The following is a 23445-nucleotide window of genomic DNA, read 5'->3' as shown; positions in this document are numbered from 1 at the left end:
GGAAGAGGCGGTGGGTGCAGGACGACAGTCAAGGAAACAAACCTGAAAGCAAACATGGCATATCGACAAGGGGAGCAGCGTGTTGCTCTACGAAGCAGCCGTCACAAAGCAGAGTCAAAACCGCCGAAGGCCCCCCCCCCTTTTTTTATGTTTGGTTGGGGGTCAGGGGGAGGGGGGGGGGGGGGACACGCGTAGGCGGCGCCTCCCCCTCCCCGTCTCAAACAGCAGCCAACAATTTGGTACGTCAGAAAGAATCTCTTTACCCTTGGCTCCGAACCTTCCTCGCCTGCCCAAACCCACCCCCTTTCTAGTGCAAAGGATAAATCGACGACTTAACGCTGGAGCTTTGGTGGGGGGAAGGGGGGGGGGCTCCGGAGAGGAAAAGGCTGATGGAAACTCCTTCCTCATTAATGGCAATGAGTGGATAAGGGGCGAAATACGGCGCGACAGGGAGTAGGGGTCTGCAGCGCTGCAAGCTTAGAACGACAAGCTTTACTCATTGTACACGTTGTACAGGACAGAGCTACCGCTCTCAGCAGCTCCTGTTCTGACACCACTGACCCATCGGACTCTCCAGTTCGGCTGGGCTCCGGGAACAAGCGTCATTCCCACGCTCCTGGTGTCCACGCTTCACAGCCGGTCCATCCTGAACGTGTCCTCTGTGGCGGGGTCGGTGAGGACCATGTCTGGGTCATTCAGCATGTGCAGTCCATCCAAGGTTAAAGGGTCAATTTTGAGTTCATCCAGAGGGAACTGGGAATCCGTGTCAAAGCTGACGTCTCCCACTCCTGCCAAAGAGCTGGTCAGTTCTTTTGATAAGCTGGGAGGAGATTCTCCTGTCACTGCAGGGAAGAGGAAGGGAAAGGTGTCGGTAGGACTTAGCAAATACATATTCTCCAGGCAGACGAGTCATAAAGCAGCTTGCAAAAACTCTGGAATAATTTATTGAACTAAGGCTGAAGTTCAGACGAGGAACATCTATCCTCATTTCCAGCTGGATGAACGACAGATTTGTCAGAGCATCTCAAAACCGTCGTAACGGCCTGACACAACACAAAATTCATATACATGTATCTGGGGGCCACAAAGCGCTGTCCCCTCAGTCTCTTTTCTCCCCCTTAGGTTTAGGGGCAACCACCTTCATTCACGTCATTCTAATCAGCAGGAGGCCTTGGCTGAAAGGTGGACAGAACTACGGCTTTCTCAGCGGCCTGTGCAGAAATTGTTTCCGAACGTCCAACCGTGACCAGGTTCGCTACCATACGTGACACTAAAAACTCTCTCCGTTGGCAAGCTCGCACAGAGCAGCAGAGGAGGAAGTTCGGCTTTCACCGCTTCTCCCTCGCTGCGACGGAGGATCCAGTAAATTCAGAGGCAGGGAAAGTCTGCAAGACAATCGGTGCTGCCCCTGCAGCTCTACCCGTTTGCTGGGATTAAACGAGAGCCGTCAGGCTCCCCGGCACTCGGGGGATACGCCAGACCGGTAACACGAACATTTACACAGAAGGGTGAAACCCCTTTCCTTTCTCGGCTCGAAGTGAGCCCTTGCACAACAGAGAGAAACACCGACACCGGGAGGGCTTTACTTGTCAGTTAAGTCTGTGATTTTCTTACCTGTAAGAATGATGTTGGGGATGTTTCCATGGCTGGAGTAATTCAGCTGCTGCGAGTCCTGCAAGCTGCCATGACTGCCGGTAAGTCCCATCATGGCTGCCTGGGAGTAGTTAAGGGTGGAACAAGGGCTGTACAGGCTGTTGGAACTAATGGCGTTTTCTATCATATTAAACTGTTCAAGCTGAAGACCAAGGCACAAAGGAATTATTACTTCTAGCCATCAGGAAATACAGCAAAACAACTTACAAAGCTCAAGTACGGGAAGTAATGTCGAAAGAGACAGGCAAACAAATTCATCTTTAGGTTTCGTTGATCAAAATATGGTCTATTTTCACTTAACTTGCCAGAATAGTTGACTGCCAGATTGAGAGTGCAGGGGAATGAGGAGAGGGTGGATGCAAAAATAAAATTGTTGCTTTTGATACCGTAAGAACAAAAGAGAAGGTAGCTTTAAAACAAAGTAAAAACAAAACCACCATAATTTATGCCACTAACTCAGGTATCTGCCCATCAAGCATTGCCTCTCAGAAGGCATCTCATTTTTTCCTGCTACCAGAGCGTGTTTCACAGCTCAGTGAACCAACGCGCCGGTTGGCCAAACTAACGAAGGCGTGGGTCTGCTCGCGAGGTTTTGGTACCGTGCACGAGTTGTTTGCAAAATCCAGGAGTAAATATCGTTACCACCTACAAGCGAATCCTTCCCAAATGCAACTACGGCCGGAGACGTGGCGTTTTTAACATTTATTTTCATTATCTTTAATCCAAAAAACTTGGCAGAACACCTTTAAAAACATCTGCTATGATGGCTAAGAGGGAGGAAGGGGGGGGGAACCAAACAACAGAAGCAAAGAAATCCCCGAGTATTGCAAACTGAAAATAACAGAAGTAAAACTGTATGGACAAAACGTGATCTCACGTAAAATAATCAGAAGTTGATCTATATTTATTTTAAGCTGAAAGTGGCCGAAATATAGCTGAAAATCTGAGATGAATTTGCTCACCTGATGGGATAGGGCATTAGCCTGCCTAGCTGTCATCTGCTGATCATAATAGGAGTCACCAAATACACTCCCCAGAATGGAAGAATGCTGAAAACAAAACAGAGTCTTTATGGTGCAAAAATCTCACAAACAGACGTACCCACGGCGTGCGAGTGACTCCAGCCTTCCAACCGATTCTTCTCAAAGTTCGTTAGCGGTGCCCTTTATTATTAACAACCACTAGCCACCAGCAAATTCATAAAACATTCAGTACGTCCCTCCAGGACACGAATCCTTCCCTGTTACGCTGCCTTTCGGTGAGCACAAAAATACAGTCAAGTAAACCAAACAAACTTCCTCACGGGGGACATACAACATACAAAACTGCTGATTTATGAAAACAGACGAGTGCGCCAGGTAACACGAGAAATAAAAATCACTCTGCAACTTCAGCTCTTCTGGGAATTTTGGGGTTTGTTTTTGGTTTGTTTTGGTTTTGGTGAAAGACAAACCCCACACAGAATTAAACCGCACGTGAAACCAAAACGCAATGCAAAAGCTGATCACCGGCACGCAGGGAGTGACTAGCTCACTGTCTCTGCAACCTCGCGTTCACGGAACAGCCAGCTTCACCGAGACAACAACAGGCCGACATAAAACTGACATTTTAAAGTCGTTTCACTTTAGCTGCAGAGCAGAAGAGTTAACGAGAAAGCCCGGTAAAGCATGTTATCAGCAGTTCGAAGGCGAGAATCTCGGGAGGAATTCCTCGGCCTTGCTAATTTTACTGTCCCCTCTAGCACGACAAGCGTTTGTCAGTTATTCTCCATCATTTACCAATTATTCTAAAGGCGACCAAGAATTTGAGGTCGACCTTTTAATACTATTCAGTACTGTCCCAGATATAAAAGATATCACAGAGAGATCACTCCTTATTTAAACCTGTCACAAATTCTGATACTCCAGCTGAAAAAAAAAAACCCATCTCCTGACAAAGCGAGCGTCTATAAAGGATGGTGTCTATAAAAGACAATTTGCATGGGGCGTTTGTATCACTCTTGGAAAAATAATTCAATACCTTGCACAGCATTTTCCAGCTGTTTTAGCTCTGCATTAAAAGAGGAAGGCTACAAATTTTCTCCTTAGAAACCTAACCAGCGTATGAAATGAAGCAAAAGCCTAGGAAATGTCAGAACCGAGTTACACCAGCCACCACAGTTAGAAGCACTGAACACGGCCAAAGATTAAGATATTCAAAAAACACAGTTTGACGTCCACAACAGTGAACATAAAAATTTCAGGCAACATCCCGTTTTAAACATTCTCCCTCCTACGGCAGTAGCAGATCTCAGCGCAGCTTATTTGCAGGTTGCATGCAAGGAAAAGAATGGAAGTCTCGTATTAAAAAAACCCCACCAAACCCTGAACTGCCCACGACCTCCATGAGAGGGGACTATCAGGAAGGAAGCAACAATATATTCTTTTTAAAGCAAACAAAAACCTTCCCACCTTCGGCCAGAATCCTTGGCTACCACATTATAGGGACGCTTTTGGATAAATGTGGCATCAAGGGAGGGATTCACAGCCCGAGAACGAGACTCCGTGGGGGAAGGTGGCTGAAAGTTCAGCACATGCTGCCCGTGCTACAAAACTCCGTGCTGAGCAGATCCCGTTCCATCCAAGAACTGCTCCGAGCATCGCCGCGAAGCACCTTCCACCGGCCGCATGCGAGGGTGTGGGTGTGGTTTGAACGCACTTGGAGAAGCGAGGAATTTGCTGCGGAACAGCGCTGCTGGGTAACGTCAGAACCCTGGAAACACAGAACTTACGGACCTCCACCGTGCGGCATTGCAGGTGCGATACTGGCAGAGTCAGAAAAGGTAGAGACAACTGCCTCCACATCTTTGTCAGAGAAGGTCGCGACGGTAACTTCTCCGTAAGAAATGGTTTAACTAAATGAAGCCAGCTCATCCTCAAGGCTGATTAAATGGAGCCTGAGCCAAGAATAGGCTTTTATGGACAAAAATAAGATTTTGATTCACTTCCCTGGGCATTAATGATCTGTCATAGCGATGACCACAGAACAATGACGACATCTTTGCAGCTTAACACCCTACTCGATGCCCTCCTTAGAAGCAGGTAAAAATGGAAAATGGTTGTAATTGGAGCCGGTCTTCCAATTTATCATCTGGTCCTCAAAACTACGGTGGCTGCTCTACCCCCTGCCTACGGGGTGCTACGAGGGAGTTATCAAACATCACGAGCAAGAGCCACATTACACCTGACAAGAGGAAAAGCAAAGCACCACTTAAATAAAAAGCCCCACATTTTTCTTTAAACCACTGATATCTTACCTGCTGCCCAGTCACACTTTGATCAACTGCTCAAACTCCACATTATTCAACCTGCTACGCGTGTTACCTTTTCTTCTTCTTCAAAAAAAATAATAAAAAAAAAAATGGAGTCAGAGCGTAGAGCTAACTCAGCAAGCCGACCAGGACCGGCCAAGCTTAACTCTGCCACGGGAAAGTCCTTCCCATCTCAAGTGGCAGGCACGGCTTCAGAGCTGTGTGATGTTTTATAACCATTTCTAATGAAAAATTTGCGCTTCAGGACGTCACATACTCGACGGGAATCAAAGCCCGTTTGGACGGGCGCTAGAAATACAACGGCTATTCAAGAGCTCCAAAGAGAATCGAGGTATTTTTTTTCCATCAAATTCTGACATTTCCTTTTTACAGGAGCTTTTCAGAAGCAGGGCAAAAACTAAAATCTTTGCATTCCACTAAGCACTGACCCCATCCTAAAAAGTTTGGGCAACATGAAAAATAATAAACAGTAGACCAAAATCTATTTGTGCAAGTCTACGTTAGTAGCTCCTAACAAAACATACAAGCCCGTATTTATTCCTCAGCTCTCAAGTATACCGGTTATTACATCTGTAAGCACTGAAACTCCCAAAGGAAATCAACTGGAAATGTCATTACTTCAACACTTCAGAGGCCTAGAATAATTTATCGACAGCGCTGTGAAAAACATCTTGCTAACACCATCTCCTCCAGAAACACTAGATGAGGTCTGTTTTGTCAACAGTACATCTTCTTGGGTTAATGATGTGGTGACTGCAAGGAAAAAAAAAAAAACCCAAACCACAAAACCCCTGGCTTAAATTATTAATCTAAAAATACATACCATATTATCCAGTATACAGCCATTCTACTAAAAAAAGCAGATTTCTATCTAATTGGAACAGTATGCCAGGTGTTAGAGGGGGAAAGCGAAGTAGTAATAAACAAGCCATCGTCAATGAAAAGCCATGCAAACACAAAGCTGAGAACTACAAGCAGAGCTTTTCAATTCGTGTTTGAACAGGAAGACCTTCATAGAACAAACACACATCTAAAACACAAGAGCAAATAGATTTGGAGATGTGGAAACATGAAAAATAAATTCTGGTGAATGAACCGTATGTGATAAAAATCAAACCACGGATTTCTATTTTTAGAGCGTGTCACTCATCATACTGATACGCTGCAGAACGATTTAACCTAAAATTAATCAGAGAAACAGGAGCAAGCGGGGGACGCCTACCCAGTCGCACCTACTTTATTCCACTCCTGTCAGCCAGTGCCAGACTGTTCCACAATGGGCATATTCCGCTGTTGGAACCAATCTGCCTTTACCCTTGGCAGGTTACTCTACAGTCTAATGGATCCTGCTACTTGGGAGCTGCCCCCCAGAATCGCAACCAACCCAAATTTTTCTTCCCCCGTTGCTTTTTTCTGTTGCAACCACCACCACAGATAGCTCGCTCGCCACTACTAGCTTCTGGTTCATCGATGGAGGCAGGAAAGCTGTCTCATTTTTAATTTAGCAAAAATAAAGAACTGTGCGGGTATTTTTTAAGAGGCCAATACTAAGTCAAGTGGTATTAATAAACCCTCTTCCCTTCGCGCGTGAGTTACGGCGTCCCACTTGAAAACAGCAAAACCTATGCAGGAGTTTACAGGATAAAACAGGCCCAGCAGGAAAAATTATAGTCAAGTCTGTGCTCCACTGGGGAGTGCTTGCTGCACTCCAGTACTTGGACTGACCAGTGGCAACAAGCCTGTGGACAAAACCAAGAAAGGGTTATTGAGAAGTCAAGGGGGAAAGAAAATCAACGCAAAAATCAAAAAATCGGATGCGCTGCCCAAATGAGAACTGGACCCGAGATTTGCAGCAAGACTGGCAACAGCTTTGCTCTACGTGACAGCCTAGAGGAGTAAGTTTGCTTGTTTTCTTTGAGCCACACACAGAACACAGCAGAACTGGCAGAAGCAGGCAGAAGAGAGAGAAGTTAAGAAGCAATTAAGCAAGGGTTAAGAAAATCCAGACAGTCCTGACACTCGGATCTATTACTGAGCTTACCAGTGACCTGTCTCTGGCTAATGGCAAGGAGAGACGAAGCTTCTGCTTTGGAACCATGAAGGGGCAGCACTTATTTAGATAGGATCCTCCTTACAGCCTTAAACGTTAAATGATGAAACAGAAAATGTATTTTCAGACTCTGTTGTGATGCTCTGGAAGAATTTCCTGCGCCTCGTTTCTACGGGTGGGATTTAGGAAAAGGGCAGCCATACGGAGCTGTTTTAGCAGCATCAGATTATTTCTGTACTGAAAATGCACTCGCTCCCTTACGTTAGGGGCACCCCCAAAAACTGCCTTGTTTTTAACTGCCTTGCTGCTGGCAGGTAAAAATTCCCCTTCATAGGATCACATGCACACCAAGCTATGACTTGCATATAGGACACGTGGATGTACGAGTATATACATACACAGGAAGAAAAACCAGCTAGCATGCAGGAAAGCCTGTTTACTAACCCATTACTTGCAAGCCACAAGATACAACTGCTCATTTTAAGAGCATTTTCTCCAGTGTTTTCTTTCAAAGTGTATGTTCCCACGTAAAAAAAGGTCCTGATGTAAATGCATTTGGCCACACAAGGGATACTGAGTGCCACGGGAGTCATCCTGCTGCAGGACGCACTTAAGCTTCCCCCCCTCTCTCCCCTGCCCTCCCAACCTTATCTGTCAGCCCCTACACTGCTAATTGAAAGGGGTCTACCAAGAGGTTCTGTCCACGGTACACCCCAAAGAAATAACGGAGTTCTAATAGCGTTCAAACAGTAGCTTTGACCAATAAAAAGGCAATTCACCAGCTATTGAAAAACTCTGGAACTGAATGAAACTGCAAACAAGATGAGACATCAGTAATGCATGAGGCACGTACAATTACAGTGAGACAACTATGGGTCAGTAATGGAGAGACTCAACTAAAAACAAACACAAGAAGCAAGGCCTGTGGAAGCACAGAGTCCCTTACTTGAGGGGAGCTGCCAGGAGAGAAGCCTTGATTGGAGACAGGAGAGGTGGGAGACTGGTTGGCTGGGGATCCAGCATTACTGCGGTACTGCTGGAGTGAAGCCTACAGAACAACACAGAATTAAAGACCATGGGATTGATGGAAGGTTGGAAAATTATAAAACTTCTGGCATATACAGCTCGAGGAAGCTGGGAGAAACCATCCTCTTCAATTCTTGGCTGTGTATGAAGACACGATTACTGTGAACGATGCCGCAAAAAGGAGAGAGTTAAGGTGTCAGCGTGGCACGGTCTTGTCTGACTGAACGGCTGAGAGTGGGGCAGTGCTGCTGTACAAGCAAAACCGTTGAAATATTTTCTCACTGTTCTCAGTTACGTTCAATTAAAAAAAAAAATAATAATCTGGTCAGCCAACGATTTAGGGAAAAGAAGTATTAAAAGCTGGGAACTACTCAAAAATAATGTAATTTATTCTTCAGTTCAACTGCCGTACCCACACGTTCTTGACCTGTGTTTACACTGCTCTGGAAATCCTCCTCGTATTACTCTGCCTAGTCTTAAATAGCCTGGGTGCGTTATCAAGATTGAAGTGTATAACCATGCAGACTGGAATCCTCCTCAAAGCTGCATCTTACCCCAGGACACGGAACAGACGCTGTCTGAGAATTCACGCTACGTTTTGCAGGTTTACATTAGTTACATTCCCATTGTTCTCAGTCGTCCTGAGAACACGTTTTCAAAGATTTACCTTTTTTTAGTCATGAAGAACCCCGGATTTGAACAAATTAATAATCTTAGTGGCGTTTAAATAGAATGTTGCACTAATTAACATAAATAGTAAGCACAGCTCTTCTCATTAGACTTCCTTTAGAAATTAGCAGATTGAGGAAAACCTGCAATCCAGTAGTTCTAAGAAAAGGAGTAATTTAATCACACAGCTTTGCGGGGTGGGAGAACGCTGCACTGCAAAGGCTTTCTGACACCGAATTCTGTAAATCGCAAGAAAATATGTCTTAACCCTTCTTTGCCATGCACTGCTACTTACGCGCTTTAAGCAGACATCCAAACTACAGCAAAATTAATTTCAATATTGCTTTACAAAAACTGCATCAAAGTTGTCAGCGAGACTGTAACGCAGCTCAAACGGCTTTTTGATAAACTAGCTTTAAATTTAAGTTTATTTATTAATTATTTCAGTTGCTTTAAAAGATAAGCACAGCACCCTAAAAGTTAAGGTCATGAAGAAGTTTAGGATGAGGAAAGCAACACAGAAAGCAAAGAAGGAAAAGCAGAATCATCTGTACTGGTAGCTACGTGAGTATTAGAATCAAAACATTGGACACATTTTGAGTGGGTCGGTGTCCTTTCCACTGCCGGATTCGTCCTTCCTCTTCCCCTTCCAATCCTGAAAGGGAAGCAGCTTCTTCCAAGAAGCTCTTATCAGCACAAACTGTTAAAAATTTCATCCGCAAATGAAATCCACGATCAAGCGCTAGGTCAATAGTCAATGATTTCTTCTCATTCTCAAACCAGCTACTGTCACTACAACACCGCCAGAAGGACACAACGGGTCGGATCACCAAGATCCCATACAGCAGGGCAGAACGAGCAGAGAACGAGCTGTGAAATTCCTCCCCAGCTAGCCTGGAACCCTGATCTTGCTCTGCATTTTGGATTTTCATACGCAGAGAGAGAGAGAGAGACAGACAACGTTTCGTAACAGACCACTTAAAACAAGCAAAAAAGGAAACGTGTCCGTAAGTCCTTGCTATGTGTATGTATGCACTCCATTTCTTCTGGGCATCGGAAGGCAGCCACAAATCCAATTTGTGACGATAATAACATATGCTCTAAAATCCCTTAAAATGAAAGGGTTCTAAATACAGAAAGTGTAAGAAAATACCTGGTTCTCTGCAACTTTTGGAAAATGCTTGTTAGCAGGTTTCTTTATCAAAGTTCTGCTAGCTCCTCCAGTCTATAGCACACTGTATAACATACAATGTGTCGGGGGTGCGTTACATTTAACAGCCTGAAAATACATCTCAATGCAACGGCAGCAGCAAGGTACGAAATAAATGCCGATATGTTTAAGCCGGTCTAATCAGGGAGCCGTAAGGGACCCCGTTTTATGAAACTACGGCCACCCTAAGCGTGCATTAAAACCAGATTCTCCTCTATAAATCATGTAAACGTGGATTCAACCAAAACCATTCTACGTCTACTTCAGACTCTGCCTAAAAGTACACTTATGACAAGGGCTGTCCAGCTTGAACTCTGACGCTACGCTGTACGCTACCAGGTTTTCCGAAGGAAAGCTCTATCAGTTTTCAGCTGGGCCCAAGCTTACCGAGTTGATGTCTATTCCCATCGACGGTTGGGTCTGGCTGCCCGGAGGTGACTGTGGGATGGTAGAAGGTACCGTGACGGAGAGCGGGGGGAGTTGCGCTCCTCGCTGTAAACCAGAGGTCTGCATTAAAGGAGTATTCTGAGGCAGGGTACTTGCCACCTGGGTCTGCTGCTGTTGCTGGGAAGTTGTCTGGGTAAAAAACGGATATGGGGGAAGCTGCTGCTCCAGAGACAATGCATCCATAGCCACGGCCTTAAAAAGAAAGATCAAAATCATCCACGCTGGCAGGTAATTTCCCTTCATTTTCAAGCACATCAAGTTCACACCAAGTGAACCGTACTTAGTCAATCTCATCTTGCATTTAAAAAATGTTACCTAAAGGTTCAGAAACAGTCAAGACCATGTTTCAAAAGGCTTAATATCACCTCCCGCGTACAACAAACAAATACTCTAAAAGCCCAGCTGAATGTCCAGGTCAGAAATTGATAACCTAGTCAGTCGCAGAGTCACCCTTCTGAAATCAATTTAAAAAGCTAACTGAGCTTCTCTCATGAATTTGAGAAATGTCTTTCAAATTTCACAACTACCTTTGGGACAATATTGTTACAGAAAAGTGTCCTAATAGATGTTTTTCACCACGGTTCTAGAAAAGCGAAAGTAAAATCTGTCCCCTCTACAAACCTCTCTCTTCTTGAGGCTCTAAATTAATGGACACATTTAAAGAAGAAAATTACAGAACAAGAGAGGTGAAGTTACCAGCCAGCTTCTCCCTAGGTAAAATAATTACTCTGTGATTAAAAAATGTTAGTTCTCCAAGTAAGTTCCTACCTGAGTAATCGGTGACAAAGGGGAAAGCGTAGGAGACATTTGCTGCGACTGCGGTCGTCTTGAGTCTGCACTCAATGAGAGAGGACTGACGGCTGGCTGACGGTGCTGCTGGGAAGGGGCTGGCGTCGTCGTCATTCCTGCCAGGAAGGAACAAACCAGCTTAAAGGGGAACAGAGCAATGGTTTATTGATACTCGTATAGAGGTAATTACCTAAACGATGAAAAATGAATGGCCTAAGTGGGCAACCACTTAATGCGAAGTGCTGCATGCACTTCGGCCAGTCAGGCTGAAACTCGTTAGCTAATTTGCAATTAATTTTGTCAGGCTGAAGAGCATCAGGATGAGAGGAAGATCCCCGTGGTTTACCCTGGGCCAAAACCAGTCACGGTCGTTCAGGCTTGTGCACAGATGCCGACTTGAAATTGAAACAGGCAGAGCAGCTTCAGCGGTTTACAGAAACCATAGGTATCGTTCCCGCACGCCTCCCGGGCTGCACGCACGGAACCCAGGAGAAGCACATTCTGCTCTACTATTTGCAAGGGCTCAAACTTCAGGGAGAAGGTAACAGATCATATAACGAGACTAATCAGAGGGCACTTGCGGTATTATAGAAGCAAACACCTATTTAATGGAAAACGCAGAAGGCAAACTGGTTACACAGGAAGTACTCCATTTTTAACGGCATACCAGCGCACAGAAGGCAGGAAATATCCTTCACACTCTAAAGAGCCACGACCTAGCAGGGGGTAGGGATAAACAAGTCAAGTATCGTAATTGTGTTCAAATCCAGGATAAAAATCTGGAAGTTTTTGAAACCTCCCCTGTTTTCTTATTTTCTGCCTCACCCTAGAGGAACCGAGACACCCTGGAAAGTGATTTCAGGACAATCTAGCTAGCGAGCTGTTCTTCTAGAGCTGCCAGAAAGGAGGAATTCACAAGAGCCTGCGAGCTCCTAGGCACTTGGCAAACGTTCAAGGCTTCCAGGCGGGCTGCCAGGGAGCCAGGAAGTCCGGGCTGCCAAGGAGCCAGCAGGCAAACTGGCTCAAACCGCGCAGATTCTGAAGACTGCCTGGCTTCCCCTGCGATGTTTTCAAAATCAACACCGTCTCACGGAACTTGTCAGCGAACCGACAAACTCAAACGCACAAATGCGTAGTCTTAAATTGCTGGCAGTTCTCTGTAACCTGACAGATGTTTGTTTCCCCACCTTTTCTTGGGGCTGCTGAGGGCATGCCCGTGCAATGCACAGAGCTCCCGCAAAAGGTTCAAAAGCCTTTACGTTTTCTGCTAAAGAGCTAGAAGATAAAGAGAGGCAAGGAGGGCTTGGAAAAAATCAGTTAAAAAAGCACCAAACGCTGACCGTGCCAATGACCAAACTACGGGATTGTCTCCAAAGAGAAGCAGGAAAATCATCAATGAGTATATCTTTGATAGATCAGGAAATGTTTTCAAAGCAATTATATACTTACCGGTTTGGTTTTATACCGTTTACTTTGCTAATTATGGGTACGGCAAAAAAATTTTGCGACGATCTGGCCGAACTCCACGCAAGTAGTTTGTTTCTTTTTATACACACAATAGTGCTCTCGGCACAGACTCGCTAAATCCTACTTGAGTGACAGCCCACCTCTGAAACTTGGTATAGTCTCTTTTGAGACCAGAAAACTTGTTAAAGGATGCTGAAAGCTGCTGACCTACTCCGTACTCAAATGGTTAAACCGTCTTCTTGCTTCATTCTTAAATATAACTGCTCAGTCATAACGCTACCTTAACCTGACAAGAATTAATCTCCTTTTCCCAATATATGAGAGGATTTTTAGGCAGGATTCTCTTACCCACTTAACATACTTGTATTTTTGGATACAGCGCCTTATTTCTATTCTAGGAATCAACTGACTGCAACTGTCACTGACAATAAAAAAATGCAACCCTCTTCGCAACTAGTCGGGTACGACCCAGTGAAAGTATTTAAAAAAATAACAATCACCAGTTCAGGCTATTTGCCTATAAAGTTAACAAGTCCTGAAATTATCAGGTGATCGGTATGAATACGATAAATTGCCAGCATGGCAAATAATGTTTGTTTGTGGGTTTTTTTTAAAAATAAAATTATCAGTATTGCCAAAGTCCAAAAACCCCAACAAACACAACTCAGACTCACCATGCTGAACAGCTCAAACAGCGACAGCACTTGAGAAGAACTTGCAACAAAAACTACACTGCTAGGAAGGCAACGATTTCAACACAAAGGCCCCAAAATGAGAGCTGTGAGAAATTAAGGCGTGCACTTGGTATCGTTTCCCAAAGCCCCGCTATATTATGTAGCCTGAATATTCAGGATATTTTCAAAACTTAAGCAGTCAAGCTCACAAAAACTAGCACACCTTGTAAAGGCTCCACATTATTCCTGATTGCTCAAAAGAGAAAATTTGCTTCAGACGAAGCAAGCAATGTTCTCTCTCCGAAAGAATCCTCACACTGAAAAAAAAAAAACCCTTCTAAAGGAATGAAAACAAAAGGCCTACTTAAGATATTTCCGTAACACGGGTGCTGTTGGGGCTAAGTACAATTAATTACAAGGGAGGCACGCTTTGGATGCTAGTCTCTCCTGTAGTCTTACACATAAAACAAACAAACAAACAAAAAAAGCCAATTTGGGCACCAAGAACACGAGAGAAATGAAAGACAATTTGTAAGTCTCATAAGGAAATACAGCTTTCTCACGTTTTCGTACAGAAATGGCTTGATAAAACTTGTTTACAAAGAAACGTCAATCAACCGTGAAGCGCGATTACCTCTCAGACAAAACAGTAATATTCAGCAATGCAACTTCCCTAATTTAAGACAAGTGACATGTTACGGCCAATCTGTAAAAACGCCTCAGAGTTATGCTCTTACCCTGATTGGCAGTGCTGATGCCCAAGTGAGTCAGATTGGCAGCAAGATTTCCGGTACTATTGGAGCTACTCAGGGCTGGGAATGTGGATTCCTCAGGATCTAATGGTGTTGGGAGAGGGGAAGGGAAATGGATGTTTGTCAGGTCTGGCAGGGAGCCACCTGTGTTATGCGTAGCAGGAATCAGTGTTGTAGTGTTTTCCTGGTCAGCTGATGGAAAGATGCTAAATCAGGGAGAGAGGAGGGGAAAAAAAAGAAAAAAAAAAAAGACACATCTCAATTTAAATTTCAGCCTGGACAGATCTTTATAAAATCTTTTTTAAAGAGGAAAGTGCCTTATACAGAATCATACAATGTATTTCTGATAAACCAGAGATGTAATAGCCAATGAGGTTTTGGCTTGTCTTGTATCTATTGCAGCGTTACACCGTCTAAGGGCTTTTCAGAAAACTCAAAAGCAAGAGGACATTCAATACACAGCATTCTTTCTTAAAGATCTCAATGCTCTTTAAAAAAAAAAATTGCTCAAAACTTACTTGATTCCTGGAACTTCACATGATTTAGGTCTTGATGACCCAGTCTAAAATAGAAGGAAGACATTTTTAAAGGCAAAGATACTGCTAGAGATTAATGCTTAGGATATATGTCAATTAGTAAGTTTAATTTAATACATTTCTACAGAAGAGCTATTCTTCTACACAAGAGCTCTGTGAAGCTCTTAGAAGGTATTTTGCTTTATTGGTCCAACAAGGCTCAAATTTAAAGAGTTTCTCCTGATATAATCAAACGTGTGCATGCACACGTACATATAAAGTGCCTTTCTGATCTAATGTTTAGTGATTTGTTGCTAAATATAGCATTTAATCTCTAATCTCTGCAAGCGGTTTGTTTTGGTTGACAATATTTAGAGCATTAATTTACCTAAATATGTTTAGAAAATAAAATCGCTGCACTTTGAAATGTGAGATTCCTACCTTTTTAGTGTCCCATCCTTGCTTAGAGAGGGTTTTGTCTGCCTCAGAAGTGGTTTCCTCCATTCCAGGGACAGTCAGTAATAAAACTAAAAAACGAGAAGAAAAGGAATCATATCATAATGTTAAGCTTCTCCGTAAGAAATTTTCAGATTGGAAGTTTAACCAAACAAGGGTTCGAAAACTCTTAAGTAACCTATTATCAATGAATATGAAACAGCGGCACTCTACTGTTATGAGATCAACATTTTTTTAAATGAACACCAGAAGAAACTAAAACTGTATTTCATTAGCAAGGAGACATTACCAGCTTCAAAAAAACCCCAAATAATACTTGAAAAAAATTTTGGCTTCCAATTTCATCCGCTTAGATCTAAATGGCAGAGTGTATCTTGGGACCTGGTTTTTCCTATCTTTTGCATTTTGCACAAGCGACGTACACCTGCTGCATCTAACGGGTGGCCAGTAGGACAATTCCAGTGGGGAAAAATCCGGACCATCTCCCCTGGGATAGAGAAACGCTATAAAGCTGTTACTTCTCCATATTCCAAGCACTTTTTTTGCTCAATCAACTGTTTCATCATGCTAACAGCAAGGTGACAAAGAAACATCAGAAGAAAGCCCAGAGAGATGTATCGACAGAAGCCTTTCACCCTGATGACTATAAATCCGTATTTATGCAATACTGTTTAAGATGATCATTATTTAATGTTTTACAGTTCTAGAAGTATATGGAAGAGCTGCCGTACAGCGCATATGCATCTGAGTGCTGCGTGTTCACTTATCTCCGGGTGGTTGTTTAAGGATTAAATGTCTCTACACAGATTTAAGAGCTTTTAACGTATTTCTTGAACTGACAGCAGGAGCAAGGGCCAGCAGAGGGCACCAGAATTGTTAGCGCCGGAGGGCTGCGCTGCTCCAGCTTGTAACTAGAAATATTGTCAGAAGTATTGTTTGTAAGCATTGCCTCTGAGGGCATATTCACTGGTCATGTCAATCCCATAGAAAAAAACTAGATGAACTGTTGCTACTTTACGGTATTGTTTCACTGACTGTGAAATGCCTGTGATCTCTACACTTGTCTAGAAGTTACCACAAACTGCAAACCTCTAGTACCGCTGAGAGCCGTCCAACCACCAGAGTCCCACACGCCCAGATTACTTTTCCCCGTAGGGCAAGGCCTTAGAACAACAGAATACGGGGTTCGAGAAAGTGTTCTATCAGCTTTGTATAATCTTTTCTGGATTTCAGTACCCAGAAGAGTGAATGTGGTCCTGTGTTCCAATTCCTGCGTAACTGAACCTAGAAAGTGTTATGCATACGTGTATTTATAGGAATAGAGGAACACCAACACATGTGCGTATAATCTGAAGTACAATGCTTTGAATGTTACAAGTATTTTTACAGTTTTTCTCTGTTTACCTCTTTTCTGCTGCATGTCCTGTGACCCTCCTGAAAAGGATTCTGGTTGAGCCGGAGTCATAGTACTCTGGTGCAAGGCAGAATCGGAATTTGTCCTGAAAGGAAGGCAAACCCAACATTTTTATTGTCAGTTTCTCTAAATTAAAGAATGCTTAATCCCAGAGAAATGCAACCAACTCAGTAAAACCTGAATACTCTGCATTAAAAAAACAAAATTATATATGGCATATACCAGGCACAACTTCCTTGTGAAACAATCAATTCACAGAACAAATTAGTTCAAGTTTGAAGAGCAATTGTTTCAATAATGGGATTGAGAGGAATACAGGGTAAATTGGTTGCCATCGTTAGAAAATAATTTGATATGCTTTGTTAAGATTATGCATGATCAAATAATGCAACTTTTAAGTTGAAAGCTGCTTATACATACTTCAGTTATACTAGTCTTTGAAAAGAAAGCATCCCTGTTTCATAGGGAGGGAAAATGACTGGTTCAGGATGCATGTACGTTGTGGAGACGGGAACCTCCACGGCCAACACATCTCTCATGACAAACTGTCCTTCGCTCGGGAACGTAGGCCACCACTTAGGCAACTCGGCACCTCCAGTGCCAGGAGCATGAGGGGTAGGAACAGGGAACTCGGTGCTCCTTTCCACTCGAACGCTTGCGAGGGCAGACTAGCCCAGTTTCTGCGCAGTGAGAAATATCCGTCTTTTACAACTCAACAATTCTGGGGTGTGCCTTGGAACACCTGGCAAGATTTACCCTTAAAAAGATCACATTAACTGACACACTTTACGTTTAAAAGCAGGTCACCTAAAAGGGTAGGAACAGGGAACTCGGTGCTCCTTTCCACTCGAACGCTTGCGAGGGCAGACTAGCCCAGTTTCTGCGCAGTGAGAAATATCCGTCTTTTACAACTCAACAATTCTGGGGTGTGCCTTGGAACACCTGGCAAGATTTACCCTTAAAAAGATCACATTAACTGACACACTTTACGTTTAAAAGCAGGTCACCTAAAAGAATCAGCAAAAGGAAGAAAAAAAAAAAATCCATTTCTAAGTTCAGGTCAAGGCAAGCAGGTCACCTAAAAGAATCAGCAAAATGGAAGAAAAAAAAAAAATCCATTTCTAAGTTCAGGAAGTCATGGCAATTCAGATGACCAACTGCTGTGGGGAACAACGAAGGCCTTTGTTGCACGTGCCAGCGTAGTATCAGACAACGCAGTCCAAATACTAACACACGCGTATGATTGTGCTACTAACCTTCTCCAGCTTGTGTCCGATGGAGGTGACAGATACACAGTGCCGTACGGACAGCTGTCCACGTGACTCCACCAGTTAAGGGGAAGAACACCACTTTCTCACTTAAGTAGGAGGACTATTTGAAATCTTTTCCTAAGGAATAATTCAAATTACCCTGTCAGAACCAGTAAGCTCGCATGAGAAAGGCAAGCAGACTCCCTATGGGGAGCATACTGGCTTTAAAAGGACACTCAAACCAAAATATTATCTGGATTGTTGTAACGTTTGAGCAACAGGACAACCATCCTCCTTTTCCCTTTCTGAGCATCTAACTCTTCCCTGAGAAGCCGTCATCTCTCCACCCTCCCACTCACACATCCCCTTTAGCCCCATCAAGCCAGTCTGATTGCGGCACATTTTAAGCCAGTCAGAAATAATAAGCTAATTCATTTTCACAAATGGCAAGAAGAAATAGCGCTTGGCAAATGCTAAACTGATGAATCAACTTGTAATAAAACGCACAATGAACTGCAAAGAATTATTCTCGTTTGGATTTACTCAGTTCTGAAGGGAAACTCAGTTTCACCAAGACTGCCTTGCCTTTTCCATCAAAGGATCTCAATCCCTCTCGGCTTCATGTGTATCATTATCCCCACTTAGAGCTGAGGAAACAGAGGAAGGTAAATGCTTACTTTACAGAATAGTAGGTATTTATAGACTAGCTCACAGTTCAGAAAAAGCAGATGATATTAACTGCACAGAGATGGGAAGCAACTCGCTGACAGGTGAGGAGGGGAGGAAGAAGGGAACTGTAAAACCTGAAAATTGTGATACTGTTGAAAAGGTAGGTGTTCACTGCCAGCTCATGAACCAAAGGATATTTGTCTTCCATGTTTATCCACAGAGAGAGGGCGCCGATGCGGGGAGCCGAGACGGTTTCTGTCACGATACACTCTGTCCACCAGACCATGATGCCGAGTTGTTCTGCTTGTGTCCAATCCTGATGACTGAAAAGGAGTCTGAGAGAGACACATGAAGTTATAAGCAGAAAAATACATGCACGAGCACCCAGAACCTATTCATATTGTATGCAAGGCTGTATTATTCTAAGGAATAAAACTCAAAAAAGATATGGACAAGTGTAACCACGTAAATTTTTCCTCCACAACATTTTCACTACAGCCATGGAAAGCAATTACCAAGGCTATCTCTTCCAGACAGAGATTAGAGACAAGTGGAGGCAGACCATGCTAGACCTGCCCTCTCATAAATCAGCGCTGCTCTCCAACCTTTGTATATCTAAAATACCACAAGTGAGTGCGGCAGGGAGCCTACTGACAACTGCTGTTTACATTCCCTTGGTGTAGCATGCAGCATGCATCCAGAAGGAACATGCTGACAACCAGAGCTTAAACTACAAGGGCAGGAGATGCAGGAAGAAGATGCGCAGTGAGCCTAACATTCATCGGAACACGCCATGTTCTCTCAAAACTTCCTTTCACCCCTCCTTTCAGCATAATTATTTTAAGGGGACACTGCTAGAATTAAAAGAAAAGCAGTTTCCTTCCTCCTCTGTCTAGAAAAAGTTATAGCATCCGATATTTTTAAGTGATTCTCACGTCATTCAGGTTGCACAGTGAACCTAGGTGGGTTGATTCCACTCTGAATCTTATCGGCGCCAATATCTTGAGAGCATTTACTTGTCAGCAACTGGTTTCAGAGAATGAGGATGGCAAAGAAAAGACAGGGAAGATAAATTCCCAGGCTAAACTGGAAAACTTCTCCTACATTTTCAAAAGCCCTTCTCAGTGTATACCTGCGGGGGGGGAAGGAAGTACCGAACGGTCAACCTCTACTCATACTGCAACAGCAACGTATGGGTCTCTGGGGGAAAAAAAGCTACACAGTCTTCCACTCCTTGCCAATGTGAACAGCTTTGCTGAGTCCCTCAACACCATCTGTTTCGAAATCCAAAATCTCCTCCTCCATTCAGGTGCTGAACGTGGCAAATGCACTGTCCTGTCTGCCAAGCCATGAAACCATCTGGCTTCCACATTAATCTTTTTTTCTTTCTTTTTTTTTTTTAAATAAAGTGTCCAGCTTTGGCTATTTAAATGATTATTTCTGAAAAGTTTTACATTTATTTTAAAATGTTTTGTTTGCAATAACTTTTTAAAGAGTCTTTCTACTATTTTAAACTCTTTTCTATTTAGCAAATATTAGTCTCCTCTCCCTCTATGCACACACAACCTGTGATAATATAAATGGATGCAAAGTGGCTGGGGTGTTTGTTTTCTCGTTTCAGGGCCAACACTTATAAGCAGCAGAATATTGCTTAAGTCAACACGGGACTAGCAAGAGAGCGCAGTGACTTTTTACTGTACTCTCAGCCATTGAGATCATGGTGTTTTGCTTCAGTTCCTTAGCAAGTATGACTTTCTTGTATGAAGACTTGGAAACCTCAAGTCATAGCATCTCAATTTTAAGATATCTAAATTAGAACACGTTGGTTTAATCTCCGCTGCAAACACTAAACAAAAATCTAGTTCTACCTAACTGGCACCACACAGAACTGGGAATATTCGTAATTCCAAAACAACAGCAAAAGGTCTCAAACTCTTCTTTGTACTGTTGTTCCATCACTTCTACCCCAAGAGGCAGCAAAATTCGCAAATACATGCGTGCTTGGAAGGTCAACAGAAGAAGCAATTTCCTATGCCAGTGGTCTCAACCACAATGTTACTAAAAAAGGAGAAGCCGGTCTGAAGCATACAGAATGCAGACCTCACCTGGAATTTAAAAGGAAACCAATGAATATTAGTATACAGACAAAAAGTTGAACGCAAAAATAGTTATTTCTTAAGTTTTCCTTTTTTTTGGCACATCTTCCATATAAAAACACAACAAAAACGTAATTTGAGTGCAACAGTGGCACAAGTAAACAGACCATGCCCCATCACAGGGCTACAATTTACAGAGCGAGGAATTTGGGGGCAATGCTGTTCTCCGGCTTTCCAGGAACAAAGATCTCAAGTGAATCCCTAACTTGCTTAGGGAAATCAGGAAAGAATACAAACACTTGAGAAACCGGGTACCGCCGCCAACAGGTCTGGCTTCTCTCAGCAGCCATCCCATGAAACTTACTCTGGACCAAACACCAGGCAAGACACCTTCATTAAAATCCCCATCCCTGCAGGGCACGTGATATTTAACTATAGTAAACAACTGTGGTTAGAAAAAAAAAAAAAAAAAAAAAGAAAAACAGATCTGAGCATCAATTTTATTTGGAAAATGAAGAACTAGAACTGTTTCACTTCCCTGAAAAAAACATTCAAGGATTTGAGATCAGAACCAAAACTCGACAAAACATTAAAAATTGAAAAAAGCTAAATACAGACAGGAAGGAAAAAGCTCAGTGCTCTAAAGCAACAGTGTCCCTTTAAGATTTATCAAGACATTGACTTAAGAAATAAAAACGAGCAAGGTGGATGAGGGGGAAAGTGAGGAGTGGTACCTAGTGACAGTCTACATTTCGGTGCCCCCTGGGGACAAGCAGCGTTTGGGTAATCATTCTGCCTTTCCCGATGGAGTTTAACATGCAGGCTAAGTGCACATGCTCAGAGATTGCTTAAATCACAGGCCAAGACAGTGCCAAATAAACCACCGTCTGCATCAAATGAATCCCCCACAAATCATAAGTAATCACATGACAGACCACAGCAAGTCCAGGGAGTCTGTACAGGAATTATTATGCATGTTCCAAACTGGGATGCATGGCAAAACCTGTATTTAAGTGACAGACCATAACTCCTTTGGAGCTGGGACGGTGAATCAAATAAATAAAATCAAATCAATCACAGTGTGCATACCAGAAAAAGTGTAACATGTGCCAAAATACGTATCTACCTGGGCAAACAGCACACCAGTCCTAAATACGTATTTGCACAAACCTAAATACTTGTTTACCAAAGAGACAGGAACTGCTCCAAAGGCTTCTGCCAGAGCTCCGTTGTGCTGTAAATGCAAAGAACCAAGATTCTCAGACACTAACGCTCTTACCAGAGACAACCAGACAGGCTTCACCTGATCGGCACATCGTACAAGTATCTTTTGACAATTGCATCGTATGTTAGCTCAAAATCGAAAAGCCTGGAAAGCATTCATCGCTGATACAAATACATGATTTTGTTTTGTGCTTGCCACCATTTGTTATCTGTAACGGTATCAACTTTGGATGTTTGTCTGTGTGTGTGTGTGTGTGTAACGGTATCAACTTTGGATGTTTGTCTCTGTGTGTGTGTGTGTGAAAAAAAATACATAAAACCCTGGAGTTTAAGGACAATTTGTTTCCGTGTCCTCCTCTAGTCATTCATAAGTTTTTGAATACTCACTTTCAAGCACTCTGTTAGTTTCAGGTCTAAAAGAGTCTATGTAACAACCGTCAGTAACGGCCATCAAGCACAAAAATACTGAAATACTATTGCTTAAAAAGAACAGTAACTATGAACCTCCTTAACAAGAAATTAAAGACAAAAACTCGAAGAGACCAGGCACTTGTGGAGTAAATACTAAGGGCTTCGTAACGTTACAAACCTCTGCACTGCATTCCCTAAAGGCAACCAGATTAAAACAGACGTTTGCTTCTCCTCTTGCACAAGATTCAAGCTTTTAACTTCCACAGATTCAGCTGTCTACATGTATTTCAAAAGGCATAGTTAGAGGACGTCATCAATAGTTTCTCTGTATTTATTAAGCCAGCCTTCATCAGAAAACCACAAACTGCAAAAATTAATTCTTACCACATCCTCGTGAGATAAAATGTAAATATTACTACTCAAAAAAGGAGAACTAATGCAGAAATTTTAATTATTTTGAGCACCCTAAATCAACTAACTACAGAAGTCAGGAGTCCCAAAAGTATCCTTCACCTAATCCTATCCACTGTACAACATCTTCTGTCCAAACATGTTTACTAACAGCAAAACATTCGTATAAAACACTGATTTTCTGTTTATAGTGCATTACCTCTGGAGTCACAACAGCAGGGAAAAAAAAAACCCAGTACATCTCTACATTTACTTTTCAGCCAGACCAAGGAAAAGTGACTATTCTGACACTGGTTCGTGTGCCATTCCCCCTTCTCCTCTCCTCAAATCCATGCATTACCCCCATGGAACACGCACACCACCATGGGGTACCTTCTTCAACACCCCCATCTCCCAGTGCTTTCCACACCACCTTGCATTATTTGCTTCCACTTTTGCTTTGAGTCTACAGGTATCTTCGCAGAAGATTTCATTATGAATTTGGTACCGAACAAAAAAACCCCCCCACCACCATGAATATTCACTGATAAAGAAATTGCATCGCCTCTGCGTATTCTTGACACAAAAGCATCACGACCGGGGACAAGAGAACTAATATCTAACACTAGATATATACAGTACAAAAATATCCACACATCCCCATACACAATTATGTTCCATTGCAAAAGAGCAAAACTTTTTAAAACAGGGCGATCTGCTGAGGCCATGGTGCTGTGTTCTGAACCAGCAGCTTGTTCATGGTCTCCTGTGAGGAACAAATAACATGCAGGCACAGCATTAATTACCAAAAAAGAAAGAAACACCCTATTAAACTCACCTGGAAGGGCAGATCCATGGCACTGTTTCCAATCTGATTCACATTTGGCAGTGACCCACCGTAGTACTGGCCACGACTCTGTCCCAGTTGCAAATATTGGGTTTTCTGCAGCTGCAACTGAAAGAAAAGGAGGAG

At 43.0% G+C, this 23445-nt stretch overlaps 1 protein-coding gene across 3 annotated transcripts; it reads right to left on the bottom strand.

Annotated features, from left to right (window-relative positions):
* Positions 1 to 480: 480 nt before the first annotated feature.
* CRTC1 (CREB regulated transcription coactivator 1) lies at positions 481 to 23422 on the bottom strand. 3 transcript variants are annotated; one of them, XM_019472235.1, is made up of 14 exons: positions 23311 to 23422; positions 21634 to 21681; positions 18549 to 18686; positions 17689 to 17750; positions 16423 to 16517; positions 15004 to 15089; positions 14566 to 14609; positions 14033 to 14253; positions 11134 to 11270; positions 10306 to 10557; positions 7960 to 8061; positions 2616 to 2702; positions 1615 to 1795; positions 481 to 842 (listed from the first exon to the last, which is right to left on the bottom strand). In XM_019472235.1, the coding sequence occupies exons 1-14, from the start codon at positions 23326 to 23328 to the stop codon at positions 631 to 633; spliced, it is 1683 nt and encodes a 560-aa protein (XP_019327780.1). In that variant the 5' UTR covers positions 23329 to 23422; the 3' UTR covers positions 481 to 630. The 3 variants fall into 3 exon arrangements, with proteins under 3 accessions (XP_019327780.1, XP_009278018.1, XP_009278019.1); XM_009279743.2 differs by having other exon boundaries at positions 1615 to 1714; positions 23311 to 23421; XM_009279744.2 differs by lacking the exon at positions 7960 to 8061 and having other exon boundaries at positions 23311 to 23421.
* Between the last annotated feature and the right edge of the window lie 23 nt (positions 23423 to 23445).

This window comes from Aptenodytes forsteri, unplaced genomic scaffold (genome assembly GCF_000699145.1).
Source record: "Aptenodytes forsteri isolate BGI_AS27 unplaced genomic scaffold, ASM69914v1 Scaffold147, whole genome shotgun sequence".
Classification (NCBI taxonomy): domain Eukaryota; kingdom Metazoa; phylum Chordata; class Aves; order Sphenisciformes; family Spheniscidae; genus Aptenodytes; species Aptenodytes forsteri.
This window is presented reverse-complemented; position numbering and strand designations above follow the sequence as displayed.